At 40.1% G+C, this 23,583-nt stretch overlaps 1 protein-coding gene across 1 annotated transcript in view; it reads right to left on the bottom strand.

Moving 5' to 3' along the window:
• Positions 1-23,583, bottom strand: part of rgs7a (regulator of G protein signaling 7a) — a 56,107-nt gene that overhangs the window by 21,117 nt on the left and 11,407 nt on the right. The window contains exon 3 of the mRNA XM_053510525.1: positions 881-977. Within this exon, the coding sequence (XP_053366500.1) occupies positions 881-977 (97 nt within the window). The remainder of the gene's footprint in view (positions 1-880; positions 978-23,583) is intronic.

The following is a 23,583-nucleotide window of genomic DNA, read 5'->3' as shown; positions in this document are numbered from 1 at the left end:
GAGGGAGATTCAAATAAAATTAAATGGGTGTTGCGATGGATAGGGGACTGTCTTCTTGCTCTTCTTTCCAGGAATTTTAGAATCTCTGCCTCTGTCTAGATTTTTCTCTCTGGCAATCTCTGGATCTCACTTTCTCTTTATAAGATTCAAGATTCAAAGGTGCTTTATTGGCATGATAAATGTTTATTTATATTGCAAGGCCTAGAAATAACTTATCAAAAAAATAACAGGAGTAGGTGGTTAAAAAAAAAACAAAATAGTATAGAAAGATATAAGAAAGTAATAATAAATAAACCTATAGACAGACGTTTAGATAAAGTAACCCTCTTGCTACTTTGGCAGGAGTCAATACACGTTTTTTTTTTCCGCAATAGAATGGACTGACAGACCTCCACTTATAATGGTTTGACTTATGAAATATTAAACTTTACAATCGGACGGAAAATGTTATGCATTCAGTATAAAACCTGTACTTTATTCTTTACCAGAACCGAACCGTGTCTCTCTCTATTTCTCGATGCTAGGCGTTCTGGACAAAAAGGACACGTTTGATGTTTTCTCACCATTTGTGCAAAATGTGTTGAATAGTTTCTGAGTTACTCAAAACCAGCCAGTCTGGCACCAACGACCGTGCCATGTTCAAAGTCACTTATATTTTACTGATTCTAAGTAATGTGAACTCTAGCTGTTGATATGTTCTTGCATGTTTTTATGCATTGTGCAGCTGCAACTTAACCGGCCATGTTAGTATTAAGATCTAAGAGATTAAAGAGTTAGCCAGCTTTATGACATTGTCTACTTGTCTACGTGTGTTCTAATGAACAAAAGATTTGCATTGGCTTTGTTAAGCCCATCGTGTATGGTTATTTATGTGCCTTACCGGAGAACACACTGGGAATTTTGGAGAGAAAACTCTTCACGGTACGAATCGGGATGCCGTTCTTCTCATCCTGCATCCGAGCTATCAAGTCTTCCATCTGAGAGAAACAGAGAGTGACAGAAAGCGAGACTTGAGCACACAACTTCTTTAAAGGCAAAACCCACACAGTGCTTAAAAATAAAAACAAATAAAAAAATTATAAACAAGAAAAGATCACATTGTCGAAGCAGGGATACAGTACACTTTCCGAAAAATGCGGCTCAGCCAATGCACCATGTCAGCTTCAATAGAGTCGCTATGACTTTTCCTCTTTTTATCGGGTGCCATTACATTCATCCTATTTTAATGGTTGGCGTCATTTTTAAGTATCTAATATGAACATTCTTCTTTTAATTAATTAATAAATAAGTGTTTCAACCTTGACAGATATGCATCAATCAACAACACTGGTCACCAACTAACACATTAGCAAACGAGTGGTAGAATCATGGGCACCCAAGGCTCAATCATGCCCACAGGGACCAAAGCCCAGCCTATCCAGTTGGATCCCATGGAAAAGCTGATGCAGTACAAATCTTCAAAAAAGCCAATGCTGTCCAAAAAAGAATTGCACCAGAACACCTAGTGCTCCACCGCCCACTGAGAATGGGGCCCAGCCAGCAAAGAGCCCGAGAAGCTCTAACCCAGGCTCCAAACTCCCAAGAGATCCCAATCTGATCGAGCATGCATGGGGTGAACCAATCAATGGAGGCCCCACTCCGCAACCCATAGCACCCATAGAGTCTGCTGCGAGCGTCCACTTTTCAGGCCCTGCAGAGCCACCTCGAGGGGCCAGAGCCACCCCAGGAGCACAACTGGAACCCAAAACCTAGGTGGTTGTAATGTTAATGGTTTTAAAGTTATGGCTGCTTTGTGTAAATAATCTGTATATTTGTGTACTTGAACTGTATATAATTGCAGGAACTCTTGCTAGGAAAATGTACTGTAAACCGTGGATGTTTTTCCAGCCTAACTGGATTGAACCGACTAACAAGACTCATGTAAATGATGTAGAAATAAATTTCATCCGACGCAGCTTGACAAATAAGACTTGATAAGTGCTAGCAGATTATTCACCCATAACCCAGAGCTGTTCGGTCTCAAGGTCATGATGAACAGACAGAACAGAAGTATCTCCAAGAGACTCCAACAAAATGTTAAAACATGAGCAAATGAACGCTAAAATACACAAACAAACCCACATGTGTACAATACAGTTATACTGTATTTACATCAACTTTGACATGCCTGATTATACATGTGGCTACGTACAGTATGTTGCATCAACACACATAGACATTATGAACTAAACCTTTACACACTGTCACATTTAGTCCACTGCATCTCATTTCCCATATTTCTATATTCTCCAGCAGGTCGGAAACCAGTCGAGGTCAAGAACGCTCTTTGGCTTTTTGGTTCACTGGCTTTGAGTAGAAATGACAGAAAAATATGTGATGTCTTTTTTTTTTCACCCCCGATTCTGTTCCGGAGGGCCACGTCAACACAGAACGGTGTGTCAGTGCAGGCTGACAAACACCATCATGACACGTAATTCGGTCAGGATACTGCGCCGCTCAAAACAGCCCAAAACAATTCGCACACCGCCTCCGCTTCTGCCATTCCTCCTTGGCTCAAGAGAAAGAGAGAGAGATAGAGAGAGCAGGCAAGAAAATGGATAAGTGCATACAACAGCTCCATCCGAAAGTAGGCAGAAATAAATGTGTGTATTGTGCATCAGACAGTATGAAAAACTGGCTAGCTGATCAGTTACGTAGCAGGTGTGTATTAGCGGTATTGTGCAAGCGGGGGGAGAAATGTGAAACAGCAAATTCAGTAGATTGGACTGATTATTTAATTGTACAGTATGCAATCGACTAAAAGTAAAACGCACACAAACACACACACACACGCACACATTTTCTACATCGCTTGCCGGCCTGCTGGTTAAACATGTTAGTGCTAATTGAAGCCAACGAGAGCACTTTGGATTCCTCACTCTGGCAGTGTGCTAATGGATGTCTTATTAAGGGAGAGAAGAGAGACAAAGAGAGATTAAAAGGGGGACAGGATATTCAAGGACATTTTAGCAATGAGAAACAAGGGGAAACATGCAGGTTCAGAACAGGAGACTTTAGGTGTGTATACAGCATGCATCTGTGACTGTAGGATAACCAGGCTATAAAAAATAAGATATATATATATATATATGAGAGAGAGGGGGGGGGGGGATATAGATACACATGCACACACACTTATTGTCCATACCGCTTTATCCTGTATTCAGGGTCACTGGGGGCCTGGAGCCTATCCCAGGAGACTTAAGCCCAATCCCAATTCTATTTTCTACTCCTTCCCCTACCCTTCGCCCCTTCCCCTTGTCCCTTGAAACGAAGTGGAAAGGGGAAGGGTTAAAATATTTCCCCTAGGAAATGGGACACCACTACAACACTGTTATACGTCTTCATACGTATCCGTTCATTTACATGTACACTATGTACAGTATGGCCGTAAGCAAAACAAACAATGTGTTATCAAAAGCTCGGCAAACTGCCATGCTACTAAACTTTCATATTTGTTTGTAGCATGCAGTAAAGTGTATATGACATAAAAATATATTTTTGTAATATTGCGCAATCGGTGCTATCCGCTAGCAAACTTTAGCGGTTTTTTTTAACGTTTTTTTACAAAACATCACTAAAAACACAAACACAAGACTAAAATGAATATACATATAATGAAAACTTGTCATAAAAATCCTTATTAATGGCAAAATTCTATGGGTCTGCTTGCTCGAGTGAGCGGCCATCTTGAAAATTTCGTTAGCCCTTCGTTTGAAGTGAGGTCCCGAAAAATCTTCGTTTGGAAGGCTATCTGGCCCTTCCCCTTACCCCTACCCCTTCAACCGAAAGAGAAATGAGACATCCCCACCCCTTCACGTGAACGCGCCAAACGAAGGGGTAGGGCTAAGTGTAGGGGTAAGGGGTAGAATTGGGATTGGGCTTTAGGATGCATCCATTAGATGCGCATAGGGCACACACACACTAAGGGAAATTTGGGAACGCCAATTAGTCTAATCTGTATCTCTATAGTCTGTGGGAAGAAACCGAAGTACCCGGAGGAAACCCACCAAGCACAGGGAGAACATGCAAACTCGAACCTGGACCCTGGAGGTGCAAGGCAACCGTGTTAACCACTACACCCCGTGCCACATATTAAATATAAAAAATAAAAAAAATTAAATACAGGGTAAAAACCAGGGCTTAGCTTAAATCAGCCATTTACCGAGCCACTACCTTCTTTTAAATGTGACATCACACTAAGACTAACACTTTTCTTCATTATAAATAGTGAAATAAGACACCTTTTTAGGTATAATTTCAAGAAGAGTCGTTGTGGCAGTGGGAGTGAGAACGATCCCTGGCTCTGACTAAGCGGAGGAGTTTTGTAGAAGGAGTAGATGATGTGTAAGTATTTACACCTGTGTGTGGTTTATAGCAGCCTATTTATGTGCTCGCTCTTTTCCAGTAGGCTGCCAGACGCCAAAGAGAGATGAAGTGAACCGTATCCGCCCTTTTCTGAGCTGAGCCGAGCTGAAATTTAGCCGAGCAGTGGGACGGCAAGTTTGATTTTGATATTGGTGTGTGTGCATGCATGCATGCATGTGTGTGCTTGAGGACCAAAAAAAGCTTTGTGCTTAAAAAGCGTCTAGTGAAAAATAAAAAAAAGGGAGAGACAAATAGCTCCTCTCTTTTCATTCACTGCCTCTTGTGACCTTGTTATCAATGAGGTTATTACAGGACACTTCTACTGTCACCTGTTTACACTGATAGTCTAAGGTTCTTCAACCCCCTGGGCTGTATTAATACCTCTATCATCAGACGCACTTGTTCTTGTGTAAATGTACTCTAGGCGATTCTTGGTAACAGAAAAGTACCACTCTTGTCTGGACACTTGTCTGTGCGCGCACCACAGCCAACAGATCCTCATCAGAAGTGGACCTCTCAGCTATTACTCACACTCGCACTACCGAACTGCTAAAATATGCCTAATCAGATAACAGAAAACTAAGAGTGAATCAAGAACCAGATCAAGATCAGCTCCTTGGTAGCTCTTGGTAGTTACTAAGGCGCTACGCATTTCTGCGGTGACGGTGATACTATGTAAAACTGAATGAAAGTGACAGCTTTGACGAGAGCTCTACGCAACTGCCAGTGAGTGTGAAATTAGCCGAAGTGGCGCTCCAGAAATAGAAACATGCTATCTGTTCGGTCTTCTGGACACCTCAGGAACACGTCACCGCTGCAGCTGATTAGGACGACAAAAGAGTGGGAGAGTTTTCCGGCTGCCTGATAGCCGATATGACACATATAAAGAACAGGGTGCGACTGGAAATGAATCAGTACTTTGCTGAATGGAAAGGGGACCTCTGTTCCATGAGTATCATCGAATTCTTAATTAGAAGGTTTATAGCAGTTGGTAAAAATGGTGTGATCTGACTTAGCATGCACTCCAGGATTTCAGTTTTTACTTTACATGTAGTTGGTGGTTAAACATGGAGTCTTCATCTTCATCTGCCATTGTCGACAAAGGTTTTTAGTGAAGGTAAAGGTCTCAGTGACTGGATGGATTACGATTGCTGATGCTAGATGTAGTATGTACTGTACAACATTGTAAGGATCCCATATTAATAGGTTTGCCTAGAATGCCTGGATTGTTGATTGAAGTTTTAAGATGAATTGAAAGAAGAAGAAGAATTATTTCTCCACCGCACCTCCATGTTCTTACTGGATCAACCTGAACCAGGAAAGAAGGACAAACACACACGCAAAAGTACATTTTGCAGATGGCAAAAAGCATGCCATGTTGATGTTCATACCTATTAACTCAAATACTCAACAACAGATTGGCCTGACAACATAAATTAACAACATAAATTACCAAAAAAAAAAACTAACTGGCTAACTTGGAGACCTACTTATCCGGCTAGCTGGGCCAGGACAGATTGACATTTTACAGTAAGTTGAACAGAGAACTATCTACGTCTCTAAACAAAAGATATGCTGGTTCCACCATCTGACACTGAATACGTAGTTAGTTTTGGACAATCTATTAATTAGTTTACCACTTTTAGCAAAAAAACATTGTCACAAAGCAGCTTTAAAGATATTTACGTCCAAACGAGCGATAACTGATAGCAGCAATGCAAAGATGAGATGACATGAGGAAGAAACTTTGAGAGGAACCAGACTCAAAAGGAAACCCATCATCATCTTAGATAATAAGATTATAATTCATTATAAAATACAGGGTCATTCATTTATCTTCCTTCTGCTTTCCTTGATGGGGTCATGATGACAGCAGGTTGAGAATTCCAGCCCAGACTTCTATTTCCAGATTACACCAGCTCCTGGGAGATCACTAGATATTTCCAAGGTGACTGTGAGATACTGTACACTACCAGTCAAAAGGATATACCTTCTATTTCCAAGGTCTTTAATGATTTTTAACCTTTTCTACATTATAAAACAATGCTGAATGAATTCAAAATATGCAATAATCTCTTTTAAACAATTGATATTGATAGGTATCTTCTAGGTATGCTCTGTAAAGCCTCCATAATGGCTCTAATCTGAGGCGCTGTTACTGTAATTGGTGAGGCTGGTAACTCTAAACGAACTTCTCTTCTGCAGCCGAGGCAAGTTTTGGTCTTTCTTTTCTGGGATGGTCTTTATGAGAACCAGCTTCATCCTGGTGCTCGATGGGTTTTGTAAATGCAGTTGACCAGTAAGATGCCCAAACCACCAACATCTATCACAGAGAGTAAGCTCTACAACCCTGAGGAGAAGCCTCATTTCAAAAGCCTTTTAGTTCACAACATCTAACCCCCCTAAGCATAAAGACATATGTCCCTGTCCACATATCTTTGGGGTTTCCATGTAGGACCATTCAAGGCAAAATAAGGACGGTCAGAACTGCAAAATCTCCACCTGTCCATGCCCATGAGCCCACTATCAACAATTCAATCTTTACCTGGCTAGCCTGACTCACCTTTAGGTGAATCAGGCCATTTCTAGCCATAGACATGTCCCAGGTGCTTATTGAGTGCTTTGTCATCTCAGTGTCCAACTAAAGGAGTACTGAAACTCATCCTTGCTGGTCAACCCCTGTAGGTCATCACAGATCAACCAGAATGCATCTCAGCCACTACTAAATTCTCCCTCACAACAACTGCCTTCCCATCTTTTGCCATTAAAGTTCAAGCACTAGTTCAAGTTCAAGTTTAATGCTTACCTCCAAAGCCAAAAACAGACCAACCTGAAGGCACTTAAGTTCCACTCAGCAACATGCTCCACTCGAAATTCTAGCACAACACTGCTTAACCTATCATCACTCTAGAAACTAGAAAGACGTGCATCAAAACTGTGGATGAAGACTGTGAGCATACGTAACTGTTATCTCTCTCTGTTATCTGAGCTCCTGAGCTGCCAGTGATCCAGGCCCCCTCTGCCATCCGGACCTGTCTGACTCATCCTGGTGCCCCAATTCTGGTTGAAGATCTCCTCACATGAAGGCCCCATGTGGTCTACTTGCGATGCATGTGGTGACTGGGGACGGTTCCACTTTACTGATAACAGACTGATACAGACAGCTGTTCTCTGATAAACTTTTCTTATAAGGCCTTGTTCACACGGGCGTTAAAATTCAGCGTTTTTCTTGCGTTTGTAGTGTCCGGTGAGCAACATCTATCAAGCGGCAAGTTTTTTCTACACATAGGAGTCAATGAGAGTGTTCACCCGGGCTTTGGTGACGTGTGTTTGTCCGGCTGCGCGTTTATACGGCATCAAAAAAACATTGCATGCAGCTTTTTCTTGCCGTTCCGAACCCAACGAACGCAAGGAAACCTCTTCTAGTTCGTTTTCTGCGCGTTCATTTTACGCTTCGGAGGACCGGATATATCCCATGATACTACATGCTATACATAGGGAAATGCGTAAAAGGGCAAAATAAAAAAAATTAATTGTTGAAAAACGTACGCGAAAATTTTCGCATTTCTTCATAAACCACAAAAAAAACTTCCTTTACTAGACGTTGTGCAGTCAGAAGGTGAACCCAGTAGCGGCGGGCTGTTATACAGGGCCCGACACTGCCTCTACAGGTTAACACACAAACTGCAATTTGGGCTGCAGGCTGACGTTAGACAGAGACAAACGAACGCCGGTGTAGAAGTCAATCAAGCGCCACTACAAAACGCAACATAAACGTCTAGGACGTTCAGAGCGCGTTCGTTTATCCAAAAACTTAACGCCCGTGTGAACAAGGCCTAATTCTGTAAAGCTGCTTTCCGACAATGACCACTGTTAAAAGTGCTAAACAAACAAAATTTAATTGACTTGAATTGTGTTTTTTGTGTCCAGGGCCCAGGTGGTGGACTACGCTCCCCGCTAGCTGTCTAAACAGCCGAGTCATCATCTGGCATCTGTAAATGTTAATGGTATGAAAGCCTGCGCACACTTTAGTGTACAAAATGACAAATTACTTTCTCTTTCAGGGAACATATTTTGTTGTTGTTGTTTAAAAAAAAATGTATTAAAGTATAAGAGTCCGGTAGAACAAGAACTAAGATTAGAGTAATAAAGCAAGACTGTAAAACTTCCTTTCTTGAAAAACATTTCCTCTTAAAATCTTGCTTCATTTTTACCTTTTTAAATTGTGGACAATAAAGCACTCTATAGTTAAGGCCTGTGCTTATGTCTCGAGTGTCCTGCACAGTAGTGATGGGAAGTTTGGATATTTTAGTGACTCGGTTCTGAATCTATTTTTTTAATCTATTGCACTGCATAGCCTCTATGGGAGTCACGTGACAAAAGAACAACTGACTCAGACTAGAAGACTAGAAGACTCGCTCAATTCTGTTTCCGGTGTATTACGATGCATAGCGTCCATGTGAGTCACGTGACAAAAGAATGTACAAACATTTCAGACCAAAAGACTCAAAGGTAACTACTCATTTCTGTTTCCTGTACATAACCTACGGAGGTTTTGCAATGCTTTGTGCATGCTCGACTACTCATTCTTCTGAGTCACGTTAAAGACTCGTTCAAAAAGAACGAATCGTTCATGAACACATCACTACTGCACAGAGCCATTACTTAACTCAACAGCGCTGAACCTGTTTAAGCTATTGTTCCGTGCTAAACCAGGATAGACATTTTTTTTGGAAAAAGTCAAAAATTTGTTCGCAGTAAAGTTTCAGTGATGAGTCTTGATGAAAGGCATACGATTTTTTTAATCAGCCAGTTTCGACAGTTTTTTCAACTTTTCTCACATGCCTCGTTTCAAAATTTTAATGGGGATTAAATTAGCATTTTTAAATCCATCGCTTATGACTCTAGAGGGACTTTGTTAGCAACATAAAAAGGTTCACTTCTGTGTTGTTGAAGCTAGTGCTAAGAAACGCAGAGATGTAGTGGATCTAGCATAAATGCATAGATTAAATAATACTAAGTTACAACACGATAGTAAGAAAAGAACAGATGTTTCAGGAGTGATACAAACAATATGCTACATGCAATACATGTAAAACATGCTTCATGCAATACATGGTGACCTATCAGTGGAAACTGAAGTATGCATAAAGATTGGAATTTTTTTATTTATTTTTTAATCTTCCCTTGGATACGTGCCTAGTCTTTAACACAGCGGCAGATGCCGTTGGACACAAAACTTGCCTTATAATTACAGCCAAATCAATAATTCACTTAGCGCTAATGGCAAGGGATTTGTAGCACCATCTCTCACAAAAAAAACATCCCTTTAGGCTTTAGCTTTTATCAGTTGTGTTTTTATTCTGCAACGCTCCCTTCGGCTCTGTGCATCTCTGACAAAACCTCGCTTAGCCCTGTGTGTGTGTGGTTTTGCCATTTGCAATAAAAGGCATTGTGGGCTAATTTGGAGAGCGAGGCACATTCTGAAGCTCGGAGCATTCTGTGCGTGGGTTCAGGAGACACACACACACACACACACACTCAAAGCAGAACAGGAGAGAAGAGACACATAATGCACCGGGAGAGAACAGGAAGAATGTGTCTGCTCAATTACTCCTCATACCGGTGTTGAAATGGGTTCCCAAAGATGGCGAAGGGTTATTTATAACACTTATTAACAAAGGCACAGCACTTTCCACTGCTCACACTCTCATATTCACACCTTAACTACGGGTCTGTGAGGGACTGGGTATTGCTAGAAGGTACCGGCATGGCTGGCTAAATTTAAAACGGATCTTTTTATATATGTAGAGTCCTGCTTAGACAGGAAGAAGGAAAAACTGAAGCTTAGTATGTGGGAGGTGGTTTGAGAAATTGGACTAAATTCTGTAAAATGATGAGAAAATTGTCCAAACTTGATGCAGTAATATGTTTACAGTAAAAAAAAAAAAAATTGCTAATATATTGACGACTGCGTGAAAAGCCACTTTCAGAAAACGCACACAAACTATATTATAAAGTGGAAAGAAAGAGTTCGATGTCTCAGTCGTTTGCAGATTTTTCCTTAAAACCTACGGTAACTAATAATTGTTTATGGAAACTGAAAATATTTTTATTATTTATTATAATTTTTTTATTTATATTTTGGTAATTTATATTACAAAATATCATTTTTCATGTGTTTTAATGCTAAACTATTAAGAACAATATAATTTACTAATTTTGTAACATAAATATTACCGTAAATTCAGATAAATTTCCATATAAAATATAATAATGTATACATTTTTTACTACTGTAGAGAGAACAGAAAGCAACCGTAGAGGAAAACGCAGCTTGGGATGGGGAATTATTAACCCTACTCAACCCTACCACTGTACCCTACTCACCCTACTAAAACGACAACCATACCAACCTAAAAAAAACTATGCTTGCATGAATTACAGTACATTACGGTAATATTTTACATTCTAGCACTGCAGGAGACACAGACACAGTCCTGTAAAGTATACGGGTTTACCTTCATATTCTGAGTTTGAAATGTAATTTAGTGTTTGAGGAGTATATTTGGGGGCATATAGTGTTAGAATCTATAAAAATAGACATTTATAGACATTTTTGAATACATACAAAATTAGTGTTTTTTCACAATTCGCGGGTGCTCTAGGAACGTAACCCCCGTAGATTTTGGGCGTCGACTGTACAATATGGTGCCAATCCATCACAGTGCAGGCACAACAGTTTGGAAACACGGGTCTTTAGACTGTGAGAGGAAACCGGAGTGCCAAGAGGAAACCCACCAAGAACAGGGAGAACATGCAAACTCCACGCACACAGACTCCGAGGCGGGAATCGAACCCTCGACCCTGGAGGGGCAAGGACACAGAGCTAACCACTAAGCCATTATGCTGTTCGATTATTATTATTATTATTATTATTATTATCATTATTATAATGTTTATTAGTGTTATTGTCCTTTTATCATGCGAACCCCCCAAAAATTGATTATTAAATGTTATTATTTTAAGTATCATCATAATGCTGAGATTGAGCTTTTTTTATTTCATTGAAACACACACACACACAAAACCGCTTATATTGAACCTTTTTTACAACCTACACAATGACCGAGCTCCTATTCACAATCACACACTTATACACACTCGTACACACACCTTTAAAAGCCTAAAAGCTTTCAGAATGCATACAATAAATTCATATCCACGGTACCCTATCTTAGAGCGCACACACGCACACACAAATTCAAACCAAATAATAGCACAGCATCTTCCATCACCCACATACATACACATCTAATCTATTGGACTGTGCACACACACACACACACACACACACACTCTTACAGACTGCTGCCGCTCCTGTTGTGACTGATATGAAACACGTTAGTGTGTGTTAATGACTGTCAGTGTTATCAGCCTCCCCTAGACAAGGTTACTGAAGGACTTCTGCAATTACTGAGGACTTGTTCCTCTCCCTCTTTCTCTCTCTCTATCTCTCTCTTTCCTTCGCTCAACCTTTTCTCAAGGCTGACATGATGTATTTATGTCGTCATCATTCAGGTTGCCATGGTAACAGAGCAAGAGAGTGGAAGTGAGAGTGGCATGCTGCCTGTTTTGGACGAGCTGAAATTCCTCCTGGGTTACATAATCCACCAAACCACCGACACAAAAAGGGTTTGTCCTTGAGCTGAGGACCTGTACACACACACACACACACACAGACACACGCGCGCGCCCATGCACGCACGCACACACACAAAAGCACACACACAGTGTTTACAGCAAAGAGAGACCAGAGAAAGACTGGGATATGCAAATAAACATTTATGAATATTCATTAGCCCAGAGCGCATAATTAAATAATTGTATAATTGTTTATTAAATGTGTGAGACAAAGAGAGAGGGAAACTAAATCAGAGCACATGTTTTGGTCCTTCAGATGAAAGAAATGAAAAAGAGAAAGGGTCTCACAGACGTACACACACAGATGTGCACACGCGGGCGCGCATGTACACACACACACACACACACATATACAATTACACAAGCATGACAGATGGACAGTGCCTTTTTTACCCATGGCTGGAGGTGCCGATACTCTCAGAGCACTCTGCAAGCCTTTGAAGTGCTTTATGCTTCTCTATAAACACATACACACACACACACACGCACACGCACGCACACTCTATATGCAATCAAATACATTAACATAGTCATCTTTAGACTTACATCATGTACCCTTAAATACAATACGAACATGCACATGCTTCATGTTCCCTCAAATACACACACACACACCCTCAAATACACACACAGACATATGAAGATGCACACACGCTCCACATTCTCCACATCCCCTTAAAAATGCACACACACACACACACACACATGCCCACACACACGCACACACATGCCCACACACACAAACACACACACACACACACACACACACACATGCACATACTGGAGCCCCCCAGGGTTGTGTCCTGGGCCCCCTGCTGTACTCTTTGAACACGCATGACTGTGTGGCCACTACCAGCTCCACCACCATCATTAAGTTTGCTGATGACACCGTCGTGGTGGGCCTGATCTCTGACAACAATAAGTCGCCCTACCTAAAGGAGATTAGGTGATTAAAACTGGTGCCAGAGGAACAACCTCCTTCTAAACGTCAGTAAGACAAAGAAGTTGATAGTGGATTTCAGCACTAAGCAGGAGAGGAACTACCAGACCCCCATCATCAACGAGAGAGTGGACAGCTTCAGATACCTCAGTGTGCACATCACGCAGGACCTGTCATGGTCCTGTCACATCAACACTGTGGTGAAAAAGGCCCGGTAGCGTCTCTACCACCCCAGGAGCTTGAGAGACAATATTCTGCCCTCCAAGGTTCTCAGGAACTTTTACTCCTGCACCACAGAGAGCATCCTGATGGAAAACATCACACCCTGGTTCAAAAACAGCACCATGCAGGACAGACGAGCTCTACAGAGGGTGGTGCGATCAGCTGAACGCATCACCCGCACCGAGCTCCCTGACCTGCACTCGATCTACAGCAAGCGGTGCTGGACCAAGGCCAGGAAGATCGTGAAAGACCTCAGTCATCCCACCAATGGACTGTTCTCTCTGTTGCGGTCAGAAAGGCGATTCCGCTCTCTGAAGGCCAACACAGAGAGACTGAGGAGGAGCTTCTTCCCGCAGGCGATACGGTCTCTAAACCAGATGAATACACAGGACTAATCATCTCTGTGTTTTTGCACACCGCACAGAAATGGACACTTAAGGACATTATTCATCTGTTCACTCATGCACAGATGCACACACTCATGGACATTGCACATTTGCACATACATGCACATTTGCACACTTTCTGGACATTTCCATTTATTTTCATTTTTATTTCCATTTAAACTTCTATCTCCATATATATATATATATATATATATATATATATATATATATACCCCAAAAAAAGAAAACACACAAATATACAAACATACACACACTTACACACACACACACACATACATACACGCCTCTTCCTGTTAGATACTTTAGCACTCATGCTCCACATACCCTCAACATGCAGTATTCCACATTCCCTTACAGACAAGAACACACACAACCCTACAGTACATGCAAACGCAAAACACTCCAAATTATTAAGACGCCCACACACTAACTTGTTAATTTCTTCATAAGGGTATGAAAACTGTTGCATGCTTGTGTAGAGTTGTTGTAAGACAAGCTAACAAGACTAAAATTTGGATGAAAAGTACAAAAAGATTACACTACTACACTACTGAATTCTTCAACCTGATTGGTCAGAAAGTGTGTTTAGTATATTATAATACATTAATGTTTCTATAGTAACGACATTCACTGGGACTAGTGTAGCAGAACTGCCAGAAACAAGACAGCACCGCAGATTACTCACTCGCTCGCTCACTCATCCTCTATACCGCTTTATCCTGTATTCAGGGTCATGGGGGGCCTGGAGCCTATCTCAGGGGCACAAGGTGGGATACGGGCTGCCAATCCATCACAGGACTGCAGATTACATTCATGGCATTAGGCAGATACACTTATCCTGAGCGACTTACATTTGACATCTTAGCAGATAAGGGGCCTTGCTCAAGGGCCCATGGTCGAACTGGGGTTTGAACCTGGGACAGTCTGATCAGTAATCTAACACCTTAGTCACTGAGCTACCCCGGCCCTTTAGCTCGCGTCTCAACAAATTGCTTAAAGTGTTGCTTTAGTTCTTAAGGAAACCTTTTCCACACTTCCCTCACCTTTGTCCATATAGTGAGGTGGACATTGTGGTGGTTCACTTGTGCAAGCCAGACAGTGAGGTCTTCATATTTTCTTCTCTGGAAGAATTAAATCTGCATTTGGTGAGTAAGTACATTTGGTAAATGTACACATGTAGGATTATAATGTATGTATAATGTAGGACTAACATGCAGTATTTCTGACACGTCACACTAAACATCACGCCTACTCTGCTAACGGAAAACCACGTGCTGCTTTGTGAAAAGGGCTACAGCCTGCTGAGGTCGGGACTGATACGCCTTCATTGCACTTCTCTTTTCTGTGTCAAAGGCACTGAGATGGGAAGGACAAGGGTGTTATTTTTGAGACTAGAAGCGGGGTAGTCACTGAGCCAAAAAGAGATCTGTGTTTAAGCCAGAGCCATCGTCATAGAATGTTTTGAGACGTGTTATCTGGCCTTGACGATTTATCAGCTAACCATAGAGAACCAACATAAAACAAGTGTAACAGTCTGAAATAGCAGTGAATTTGGGAGACCATAAGGCAAGGTCTGGAGCTCTATGTTGTCTGCACACTCTTTGCATAAATGTTCACAGCTAGCAAAAGCAGCTCAACACTCAGTTTAACTGCCATTAGTGTTTTGGGCGCAACTGTATACTGTAAAGAGTATTTCAAGCATATGTTCTTTCTCATACTAGACACCATGGGTTTTTCTGATTCTGGAATGCCAGCAAGCTTTCTGAACTCATATATTAGGGTTCTGTGTGAATTACCAGCGGTCGTTAAAGGCAGGCAAAGGTGACGTGTTAAGGGGGTTGTCTTAGCAGCTTTATAGCTTGATCTCTGAGTCAAAGTGACTTGTGTTCCTGCTGCACTCACCAGTTTTCTCCTGTGTTTATTGATATCTTCAGCCCTCTTTAAATCATCCACCACTGTCATTGTCCCCAAGTATTTAATGACTAAAGACCTGTCGTCATGGTTCCATACTTTGAAAAGGAAATTATGCAAGGACTCTCTTTGTGGACTTCAGCTCCACATTCAACTCTCACGTCATTCCAGCCCTGCTGCAAGACAAGCTTTTCCTGTGAGCGTGCTGCTTTTTCACAACTGGAAACAGCATGTGAAGCTGGAAAAACACATCGCTTACCCACTGGTTCTGTTCTTTCTCTGTATTTTTTCCCTGTATGCAAACAACTCCCTCGAGTTACCAGTCCATTAAAGTCCTGAAAATCATGGATGGCACCACCCTGGTTGGGCTGGTTGGGCTCCGGAGGTGATGAATCTGCCTACACATGGGAAATTACCCCTCTGTTCAATTGCTTGCCACATTAAAGTATATAAGAAAAGTAACTTCTTGAGATGCTATTACTGGAAAATAATCACCTTCAAGGTTGTAAATTTGCTTAATCACAAAAGCAGTCATTGATTATTTTCCTATAAGAGCATGACCTTTTAACCTTTTGGATAAGGCATTGGACTAGGGTTCGGAAGGTGCCAGGTTCAAACCCCATGATCACCAACCACCACTGTTGGGCCTGTTGTTGTTTGCCATCTCTCCATGGTCTCGAGCAAGTGGGAAAGACCCATAAATTCCCAGATACAAACTTGGAAAAGCAAGAGGTAGCAGTCCATCAAGACCAAACTGACTTGGCACAAGAACAGTTCCTTTCCAAGTGCAACCACCCTCTTAAATCAGCCAACAATTATTTATTTTTGTCTTATTAGGTATGATGAGGAGAATCTGGTGTAAGGATTGCTGTTTGTAGCTGCTATAATGTAAGTGATAAGAGAACCAACCTTCTATGCAACACTAAATGTAACCACAAATGGATAAAAGTATCCTGTAAGTATGCAGTATGCAGAGGTGGAAAGAAACCCTGTTACCGTAATTCAGTACATTTGTTATGTACATATCTGTACTTTTATCAGTAGATATGTTTTTTTTTTTACTCCACTATATCCTACAACAAATATGAAATCAATATACTTTATGTTTCACTACATTACTTTAGGGTGTTGCATTACGTAACCAGCATGGTGTGTAGTATTCGAAGCACTGATTTCCTGACTATAATACATAACTGCATGATTTGACTTCCCTGAAATGCTAAATAATGTAGCAGGTGTCTGAAATCAAAAGAGAGAGAGAGAGAGCGAGAGACTCTTATACTGTGACTTAAAGGCTACTGTGAGCTAATATAAGCTCAGTACTTTTGATACTTTCGGTAAATTTGAATGTAAGTATTTTTGGACTTTTACTCAGTTAGACTCGTACATGGATGGACTTCTACTTTTACTCAAATACTGTATGCTTCAAAATGCTTTCATATAGCTGAGGTGTCTGTGGTATTAGTGCATGTTTTCTGATATTCCATTCCAGCCATCACGCTGATTTATTTATTTATTTATTTATTTAGCCTCTCTCAGGGTGAGTAAATGAGAGTAAAAGTAAAACAAGGGCAAACTGAATTGAAGAAGAAAAAGATAATAGATTTCGCTTAAGGTTAGTATTCCTTAGCCGTTTATAAATGTAGATATGAGACTCTTTACACACCTGCCTCTGACCTTAAGCACCAGGCAAGAGAAATAAGGGTGTGTATAAACACTTCTCCTTCTGTGTGTGTGTGTGTGTGTGTGTGTGTGTGTGTGTTGCAGGTGGGTGGCTCCGTGGAATAGTATTTTATGAGAGATGAGTCAGAGCACCTACTGTACTCCCACACACACACACACACACACACACACAGGAACAAAGCAGGCATGATGGTCAGTTTAAATTTGCAGCAAGAGAATCCTGCTGCGAAAAAAAAAAAAAAATCAACAGGCCGAGAAAAACAGATGAAAAGAAATCTAGGCGGACACATGGTGTCAGAAATCGATGCTACACAGATTAGTATTTATTTATTTTCTCTCTCTTTCCTTTCAACCATTTTCCATATCGCTTATCTTGTTTAGGGTAGCAGGGCGCCTGGAGTCTATTTCAGGGAATTTGGGTCACAAGACAGGGGACGCTTGGGACGGGGTGTCGACCCAATGCAGGTCAAACACCGTGGCCGATATGGAAATGCTAATCAGCTTACACTGTATGTCTTCGGACTGGACGAAGGGAGGAAAGAGGTAACCCAGCATGTGTGGGAAGAACATACAAACTCCGTGCATGCAGGTCAAGATCTGACTCCCAACCCTCGAGGTGCAAGGTCGCAGTGCTAGCCTTTGAGCCACCATGTCCCCTTTATGAGGCCTTAGAGATCGCTAGCTGGCGGCGGGATTTCTCTTTGCCATTCTCTGGTGAGTGTTTTTTGGTGTACGGTGCTGGTCAAAAGTTTGGATTTATTTTCTACATTCTAGAACAATACTGGATTTTTTTTTTCCAAACTTTGAGCCACAGTAACACATAAGGCATTAGGTAGTTCCGAAACAACAACAGCAACAGTCAGGTTTTTATGTTATTAATCATTAAGGTCAGCTGTTCTGGAACAGTTCTTGCAAGAACAGTATTGTGTCAAATGCATTTGCAAAACATCGAACACCATGATGAAACTGTCTCTCATGAAGACCTTCCCAGGAAAGCAGGACCAGAACTGACCCCTGCTGTAGAGAAGAAGTTCATTTAGAGTCACCAGCCTCAGAAATCACAGGTTAACGAACAGCACCTCAGATTAGAGCCGTTATAAAGCCTTATACAGAGCAGAAGTAGCAGATATACATCTCAATATCAACTGTTCAAATGAGATTATTGCATGTTTTGGATAAACGGCTTCAGCATTGTTTTACAGTGTAGAAAGAAATAAAAAGTAGGAAAGACCATGGAATTAAAAGGTGTGTCCAAAATTTTAGCCTTAGTTTTTATAGCCTCAGTTTTCAGCCTTTTGTCCTGGTTTTGCCTCCAGAAAGATTTCCTAGCATGCATACTCTGAGTATACAGTAAAAACAAATATCCAGCATTACAGTGTATGAGAATAATGCAATCAGGATAATTCAGTGACACTGTGTAGGCGACGAGCACAGAATACCAAAACAGGAAGATTCATTAGAATGACTGGGTCTTACTTTCTGTGCTTTAGAGTGTGAACGAGAGAGAGAGAGAGAGAGAGAGAGAGAGAGAGATTAGGATCAGTGGTGATTCAGTGACACTGCTTATGTGCATGTGCTTGTGTGTACTGTACGCTTCCGTGTAAGATAGAGAGAGAGAGAGTGTGTGTGTATGCATGTGTGTGTTTGATTATGCTATCCTGGCATGCATGCAGTCATTGCAGATGTTCAGGTGTGTCTGTTTGTGAGAGCTGTGCTTTGGGATCCAGTGGTTTTCACAATGATAAAACAATATTTAAAACAACTATTTTATCATTGAAGTGAATTCATGACATTATATGGAAGAACTCCGATATGACGTAAAAGTCATTCAAATAGTTTTGTTTTCCGTTTAAACTTAGCATATATTTAAATAAAAGGTCGTTGCCACTGGTGATTATATTCAATTAAGAACACAGGGAGTCTGGCATGCATAATTACAGACGGGATGCTTGGAGTTCGGTGCATGATAAGCCTGTGGTACACACAAAACACACAACTCTCTGTCACACACACAATACCACTTTAAAAGACGTGAATATATGCAAGGTTAATTGGCCCCAGACGTCTGACTGGTTGTGTTGCTTCAAAGCCTCAAGCTGTGTTAAGACACACAAACACACACACACACACACACACACACACTATCTCTCTTGAGTTATTTTTGCACTATTCTGTAGCTAGAAAAAACTTATCAGTGTTTGTCTTTGGTAATTTGTAATAAACTCCTGGTAATCGTTTGATTAACTCTAATCATGTCTCGTAAAGCTCTAATAACCTGCAATAAGTAATTCCTAGCTTATGCTTGTATAATCTTGACACTATTTATGATACACAGCGTGCACACTCTACCATTTCATGTGACTGCCCTTAAGCTTTGATTATGATGCACAGTCTCCACTCTTTCACAATTTAAGTCCTGGAATATACCCCATTGGATGTGATAACCTGATCATTCAGTACATTCAGGTCGTCAGCTGACTTCATTTTATTGCTACATAACGTTGCTTAGTCTAGAGCTGAGCAACAGAAGCACCTCAGATCATAACACTGCCTCCAGAGGCTTGTACAGTGGACACAGTGCATGATGGGTGCATCGCTTCATGCGATTCCATTCGTACCCTGACTTGTCCATCACTCTGGAAGAAGCTCAATCTGGACTCATCATTTTTATTCTATTGCTCCAAAGTCCAATCTCTATGCTCCCTAGCAGTGTTGGGGGACGCCACTTTTTAAAGTAACTATATACATTACAAAATTACTGTCTTTAAAAAGTAACAAGTTACATTTACAAAAAAAAAATTGAATTTAATTGATTCTTCATGCATGTTGTTTTAGTCTAGACCTTTATAATTATTCTACCAACATCACTTAGCACAGTTTGGCCCATAATCTGTTAACTACTATTACCCCTATCTCACCTAGGCGGTTTCGTACAGTAGCTGTCCATCATGATTCACTGCGAGTTTTGGTGCTGTGATTAGGTTTTCATTTTTCATGCGTCGGTCCTCGCATAGGTGAGATAAGGTTATAACAGCAGGAATAATGGTCTAACACATTAGATTACTCATTACAAAGCGTTACTTTGTACTGTGTTACACCCTAGTATACGAAAGCCTTTTTCTGATGTGTCTCACTAACAAGAGTTATTGGAAATTCTCTTACTTTCACTATTAAACATAAAACTAATTTTTACTGTTAATATATTTGATGCAACTTCACCAAATGTTTAAGCAATTTCTGATATCCTTCCAGGTTTCAATTATGTATTGGAGTTCTTAAGCCCAGTTCCAATAATTTAAAGGTTTTCTTTAATTGATGTGGGGCAATAATATGTTAAACATCAAACATCATTGACTTTCGATTTTACTTACATTTTTATCCATTTGTTTAACTTTATCATTATTAAAGTTTTGAACACCTTTTTCATATATATATATTTTTTTTTGTGAAGGGTTTGACATATCTCCAGCCCAAAATATCAAATCATTACCCGACATTGTTGTTTATTTGAATTGTTGCTATTAATTACCCTTGTTAACAATACTATAGAATAATGTTAAATATGGAAACCTTATAATATGATTTTAACATATTTATTGTTCATTCAACCTCTACACCGTTATAATAAACATTTCCGCTTGTTTGTTAGTGTTACATAATATACAATGTCAAGAAAGCAAATACTGTACATAACCTGTTCTACTGCAGCTATTTTACAATTAGTTGACATTTTGTTCAGCTAATTAACTTCAGCAAGGTTGAATGGAAAAGCTAACATTAAAAAAGCATTGCTTAAAATATTGGCAACTACAATTTACTAGATCATTCATTATACAGTCTCAGGAACAGCCTTTTAAGGTCACACTGAGATATTACACACATCTGGCTTGTATGAAAGGGTGCCAAGAAGAAAGGCCTTTCTTAAAAGAGTTTTGGGTGTTTTGCAATAATGTTTTTTGTGTCACTGAATATTATAATGGAGTAAAGGCAATCAAAAGGCTCATGAAATTATATTTAAAAAATTTAATTATCCAAATTCCATAAGTATCATCAACTGTACCAAAGTGTAAGTGTAAGTTCTTTATAACCTTGCTCTGTACTTATATTGCTCAAACTAACATTACCCAAGACGTACCCCAAAGGTACCATCACCATAAAATGCATGTGCATCCTGAAACCTCTGTGTAGGACTGTTTTCTGAGAATGCCAAAGCAGACGATGAGCTACAGTCGAGTAAAACCCACCCCATGCAGAAACCTCGACCTTCAGGTAAGACCAGCGCTTCCTCTTTGTAGCCTGCTGTTGCTTAGCGCCATGTTCCCACTGGGCTTTGCATTCTGTGCTCTTTAGGACGCGGTGGGATTCGCCGACTCTCTCCATCTCCAACTGTGAACTGAGAGCACACGCAGCTCTGTGCGCTGTACGCCACGCAAACACACTTTAACCCTTTAGTCCTGCACAGGCCAAAATAGCTATGTTTATATGACCTGAATTTTTTAACTTGTCACGTATTTTCAAGTTAATGTATACATTTACGTACAAGTTAATGTATTAAAAGAAACCTACTTTGCAATATTAACTTTTAAGTCATTTTTAGACACTTAGTTGGGTCTCCAGTGCGCATGTACAAAGAAAAAAGAAAAAACTTTAAAACATCAAAGAAAAAGGCAAGCAAATGTACCAATTAGACTTTTCCCCTAATGTGACATCATATAAGAAGCCTCCCCTGACTTGTTCCTCAACCCCGCCCATCTGGGGTAAAACAGAGGGAGTTGTACTGTAGGTATTTAAAAAAGCATTATCTGAGGGTTATTCCAGCAATAACATTAACTCCTACATTAACTTGCTGAAGAAATAGTAAAATATGGAACCTTTAAAGAACATGTCATGATTTTTATTTCTTTGTAATTACGTTATCTCCATGAAAACAAATTAATTTCCATTATCGCTTGTGTTAAACCAGTGATATAGAGTCATTACTTCACCAGTCTGTTATTTTACCTTGAATAAGCCAAAATCAAAAGCTGCTTATCATGTTAGCAAGAAATCAGAAATAAAAAAAAACCTGTCCTGAAGGCATTCCCATGGTAAAGAACCTACTGCATCGAAAAAACTTACAATATCAATGTATTTATATTAATACATTGAATTTCTTATAAATAAACCTTAAGTGACTAACCCCTAACTTGCCTTGTTAAATAAAAATTTGGTCAAAACTGCTCATATAGAGAATCAATCAACCTCACACTAACCAGAATCAACATTGGTACAAGTAAAATTCACAAAGATACTTTCAAATAACTATTTTGAGTACTAAAAGTAATGAATTTTGCACACATTAATGTCTGTTTTTTGTTCGCTCTTTTCACAAAATAAAAAACCTCACCAAGCTGCAGTATTTCCTTAGATCCAAAATATAAGTTGAATGAATTCATGAGCCTAATTTAGTCCGCGATTAGGTCTCTCTATATGTCTTTTAGTATTGTAAAAACATGTCATTTTTATTTGAGTCCCATCTGACTTACTCTTTCCTCACCATCAGCCCTGAGTGTAGTACTTCACAGGAGCCATCTACATTTAATGCGTGTAATCCTTTAACAATTTTCCATTTCTCTTCCACTCTCGCTCAGTCCTTCTTGCTCCTATCCATCTTCTGTCTTGCTTTTATTGCATGCAGTGGATGGCTTATTAATCACTTCAATCACTGCTTTTCTCTCTCATTTTTCGCACGCCATGTCTTTCTCATCTCTTTGTCAGTTTGCATCTCTCTTTCTCTCTTTTCTCTTTTAAATTGCACACTGTGAAATGATTATGAATGTTCAGGTGCTGGAGGCAAAAGTATAGGGGCAGATAAAGCTGTCATCACAGTCTTTCGTACTATTGCACATATGTGCATGTACAGTATGTACAGGGAATATAATAATTTATATAATTTGGGAAATATATACTGCTAATAAAAACTACACCCACTGACACCCACATCCTCAGAACCACAAAAACACCACCACCAACAGAAACAACACTATAACTAAGTGCTATATATGACCTATAATATGATCACTGCAGTCAATACAACAACAACAACAATAATAAAAAAAAAAACATGAAAAAATCATCACACCAAAACAATACCAGTATGGGCACTGCCAACAGCAAAACAGCACAAATAATACAACTACTACACCACCATGAAAACATCATCACCCTGAAAACATCAACAACAAAACAACATACATTACACCACCACTACACCACCGAAAATAACGTCAGCACCACTAACATACACAAATCACAGTTACAACACCAATAA

Source organism: Clarias gariepinus, chromosome 13 (assembly GCF_024256425.1).
Source record: "Clarias gariepinus isolate MV-2021 ecotype Netherlands chromosome 13, CGAR_prim_01v2, whole genome shotgun sequence".
Taxonomy (NCBI): domain Eukaryota; kingdom Metazoa; phylum Chordata; class Actinopteri; order Siluriformes; family Clariidae; genus Clarias; species Clarias gariepinus.
Note: the sequence above shows the minus strand (reverse complement) of the source record. Positions and strands in the feature narration are given on the sequence as shown.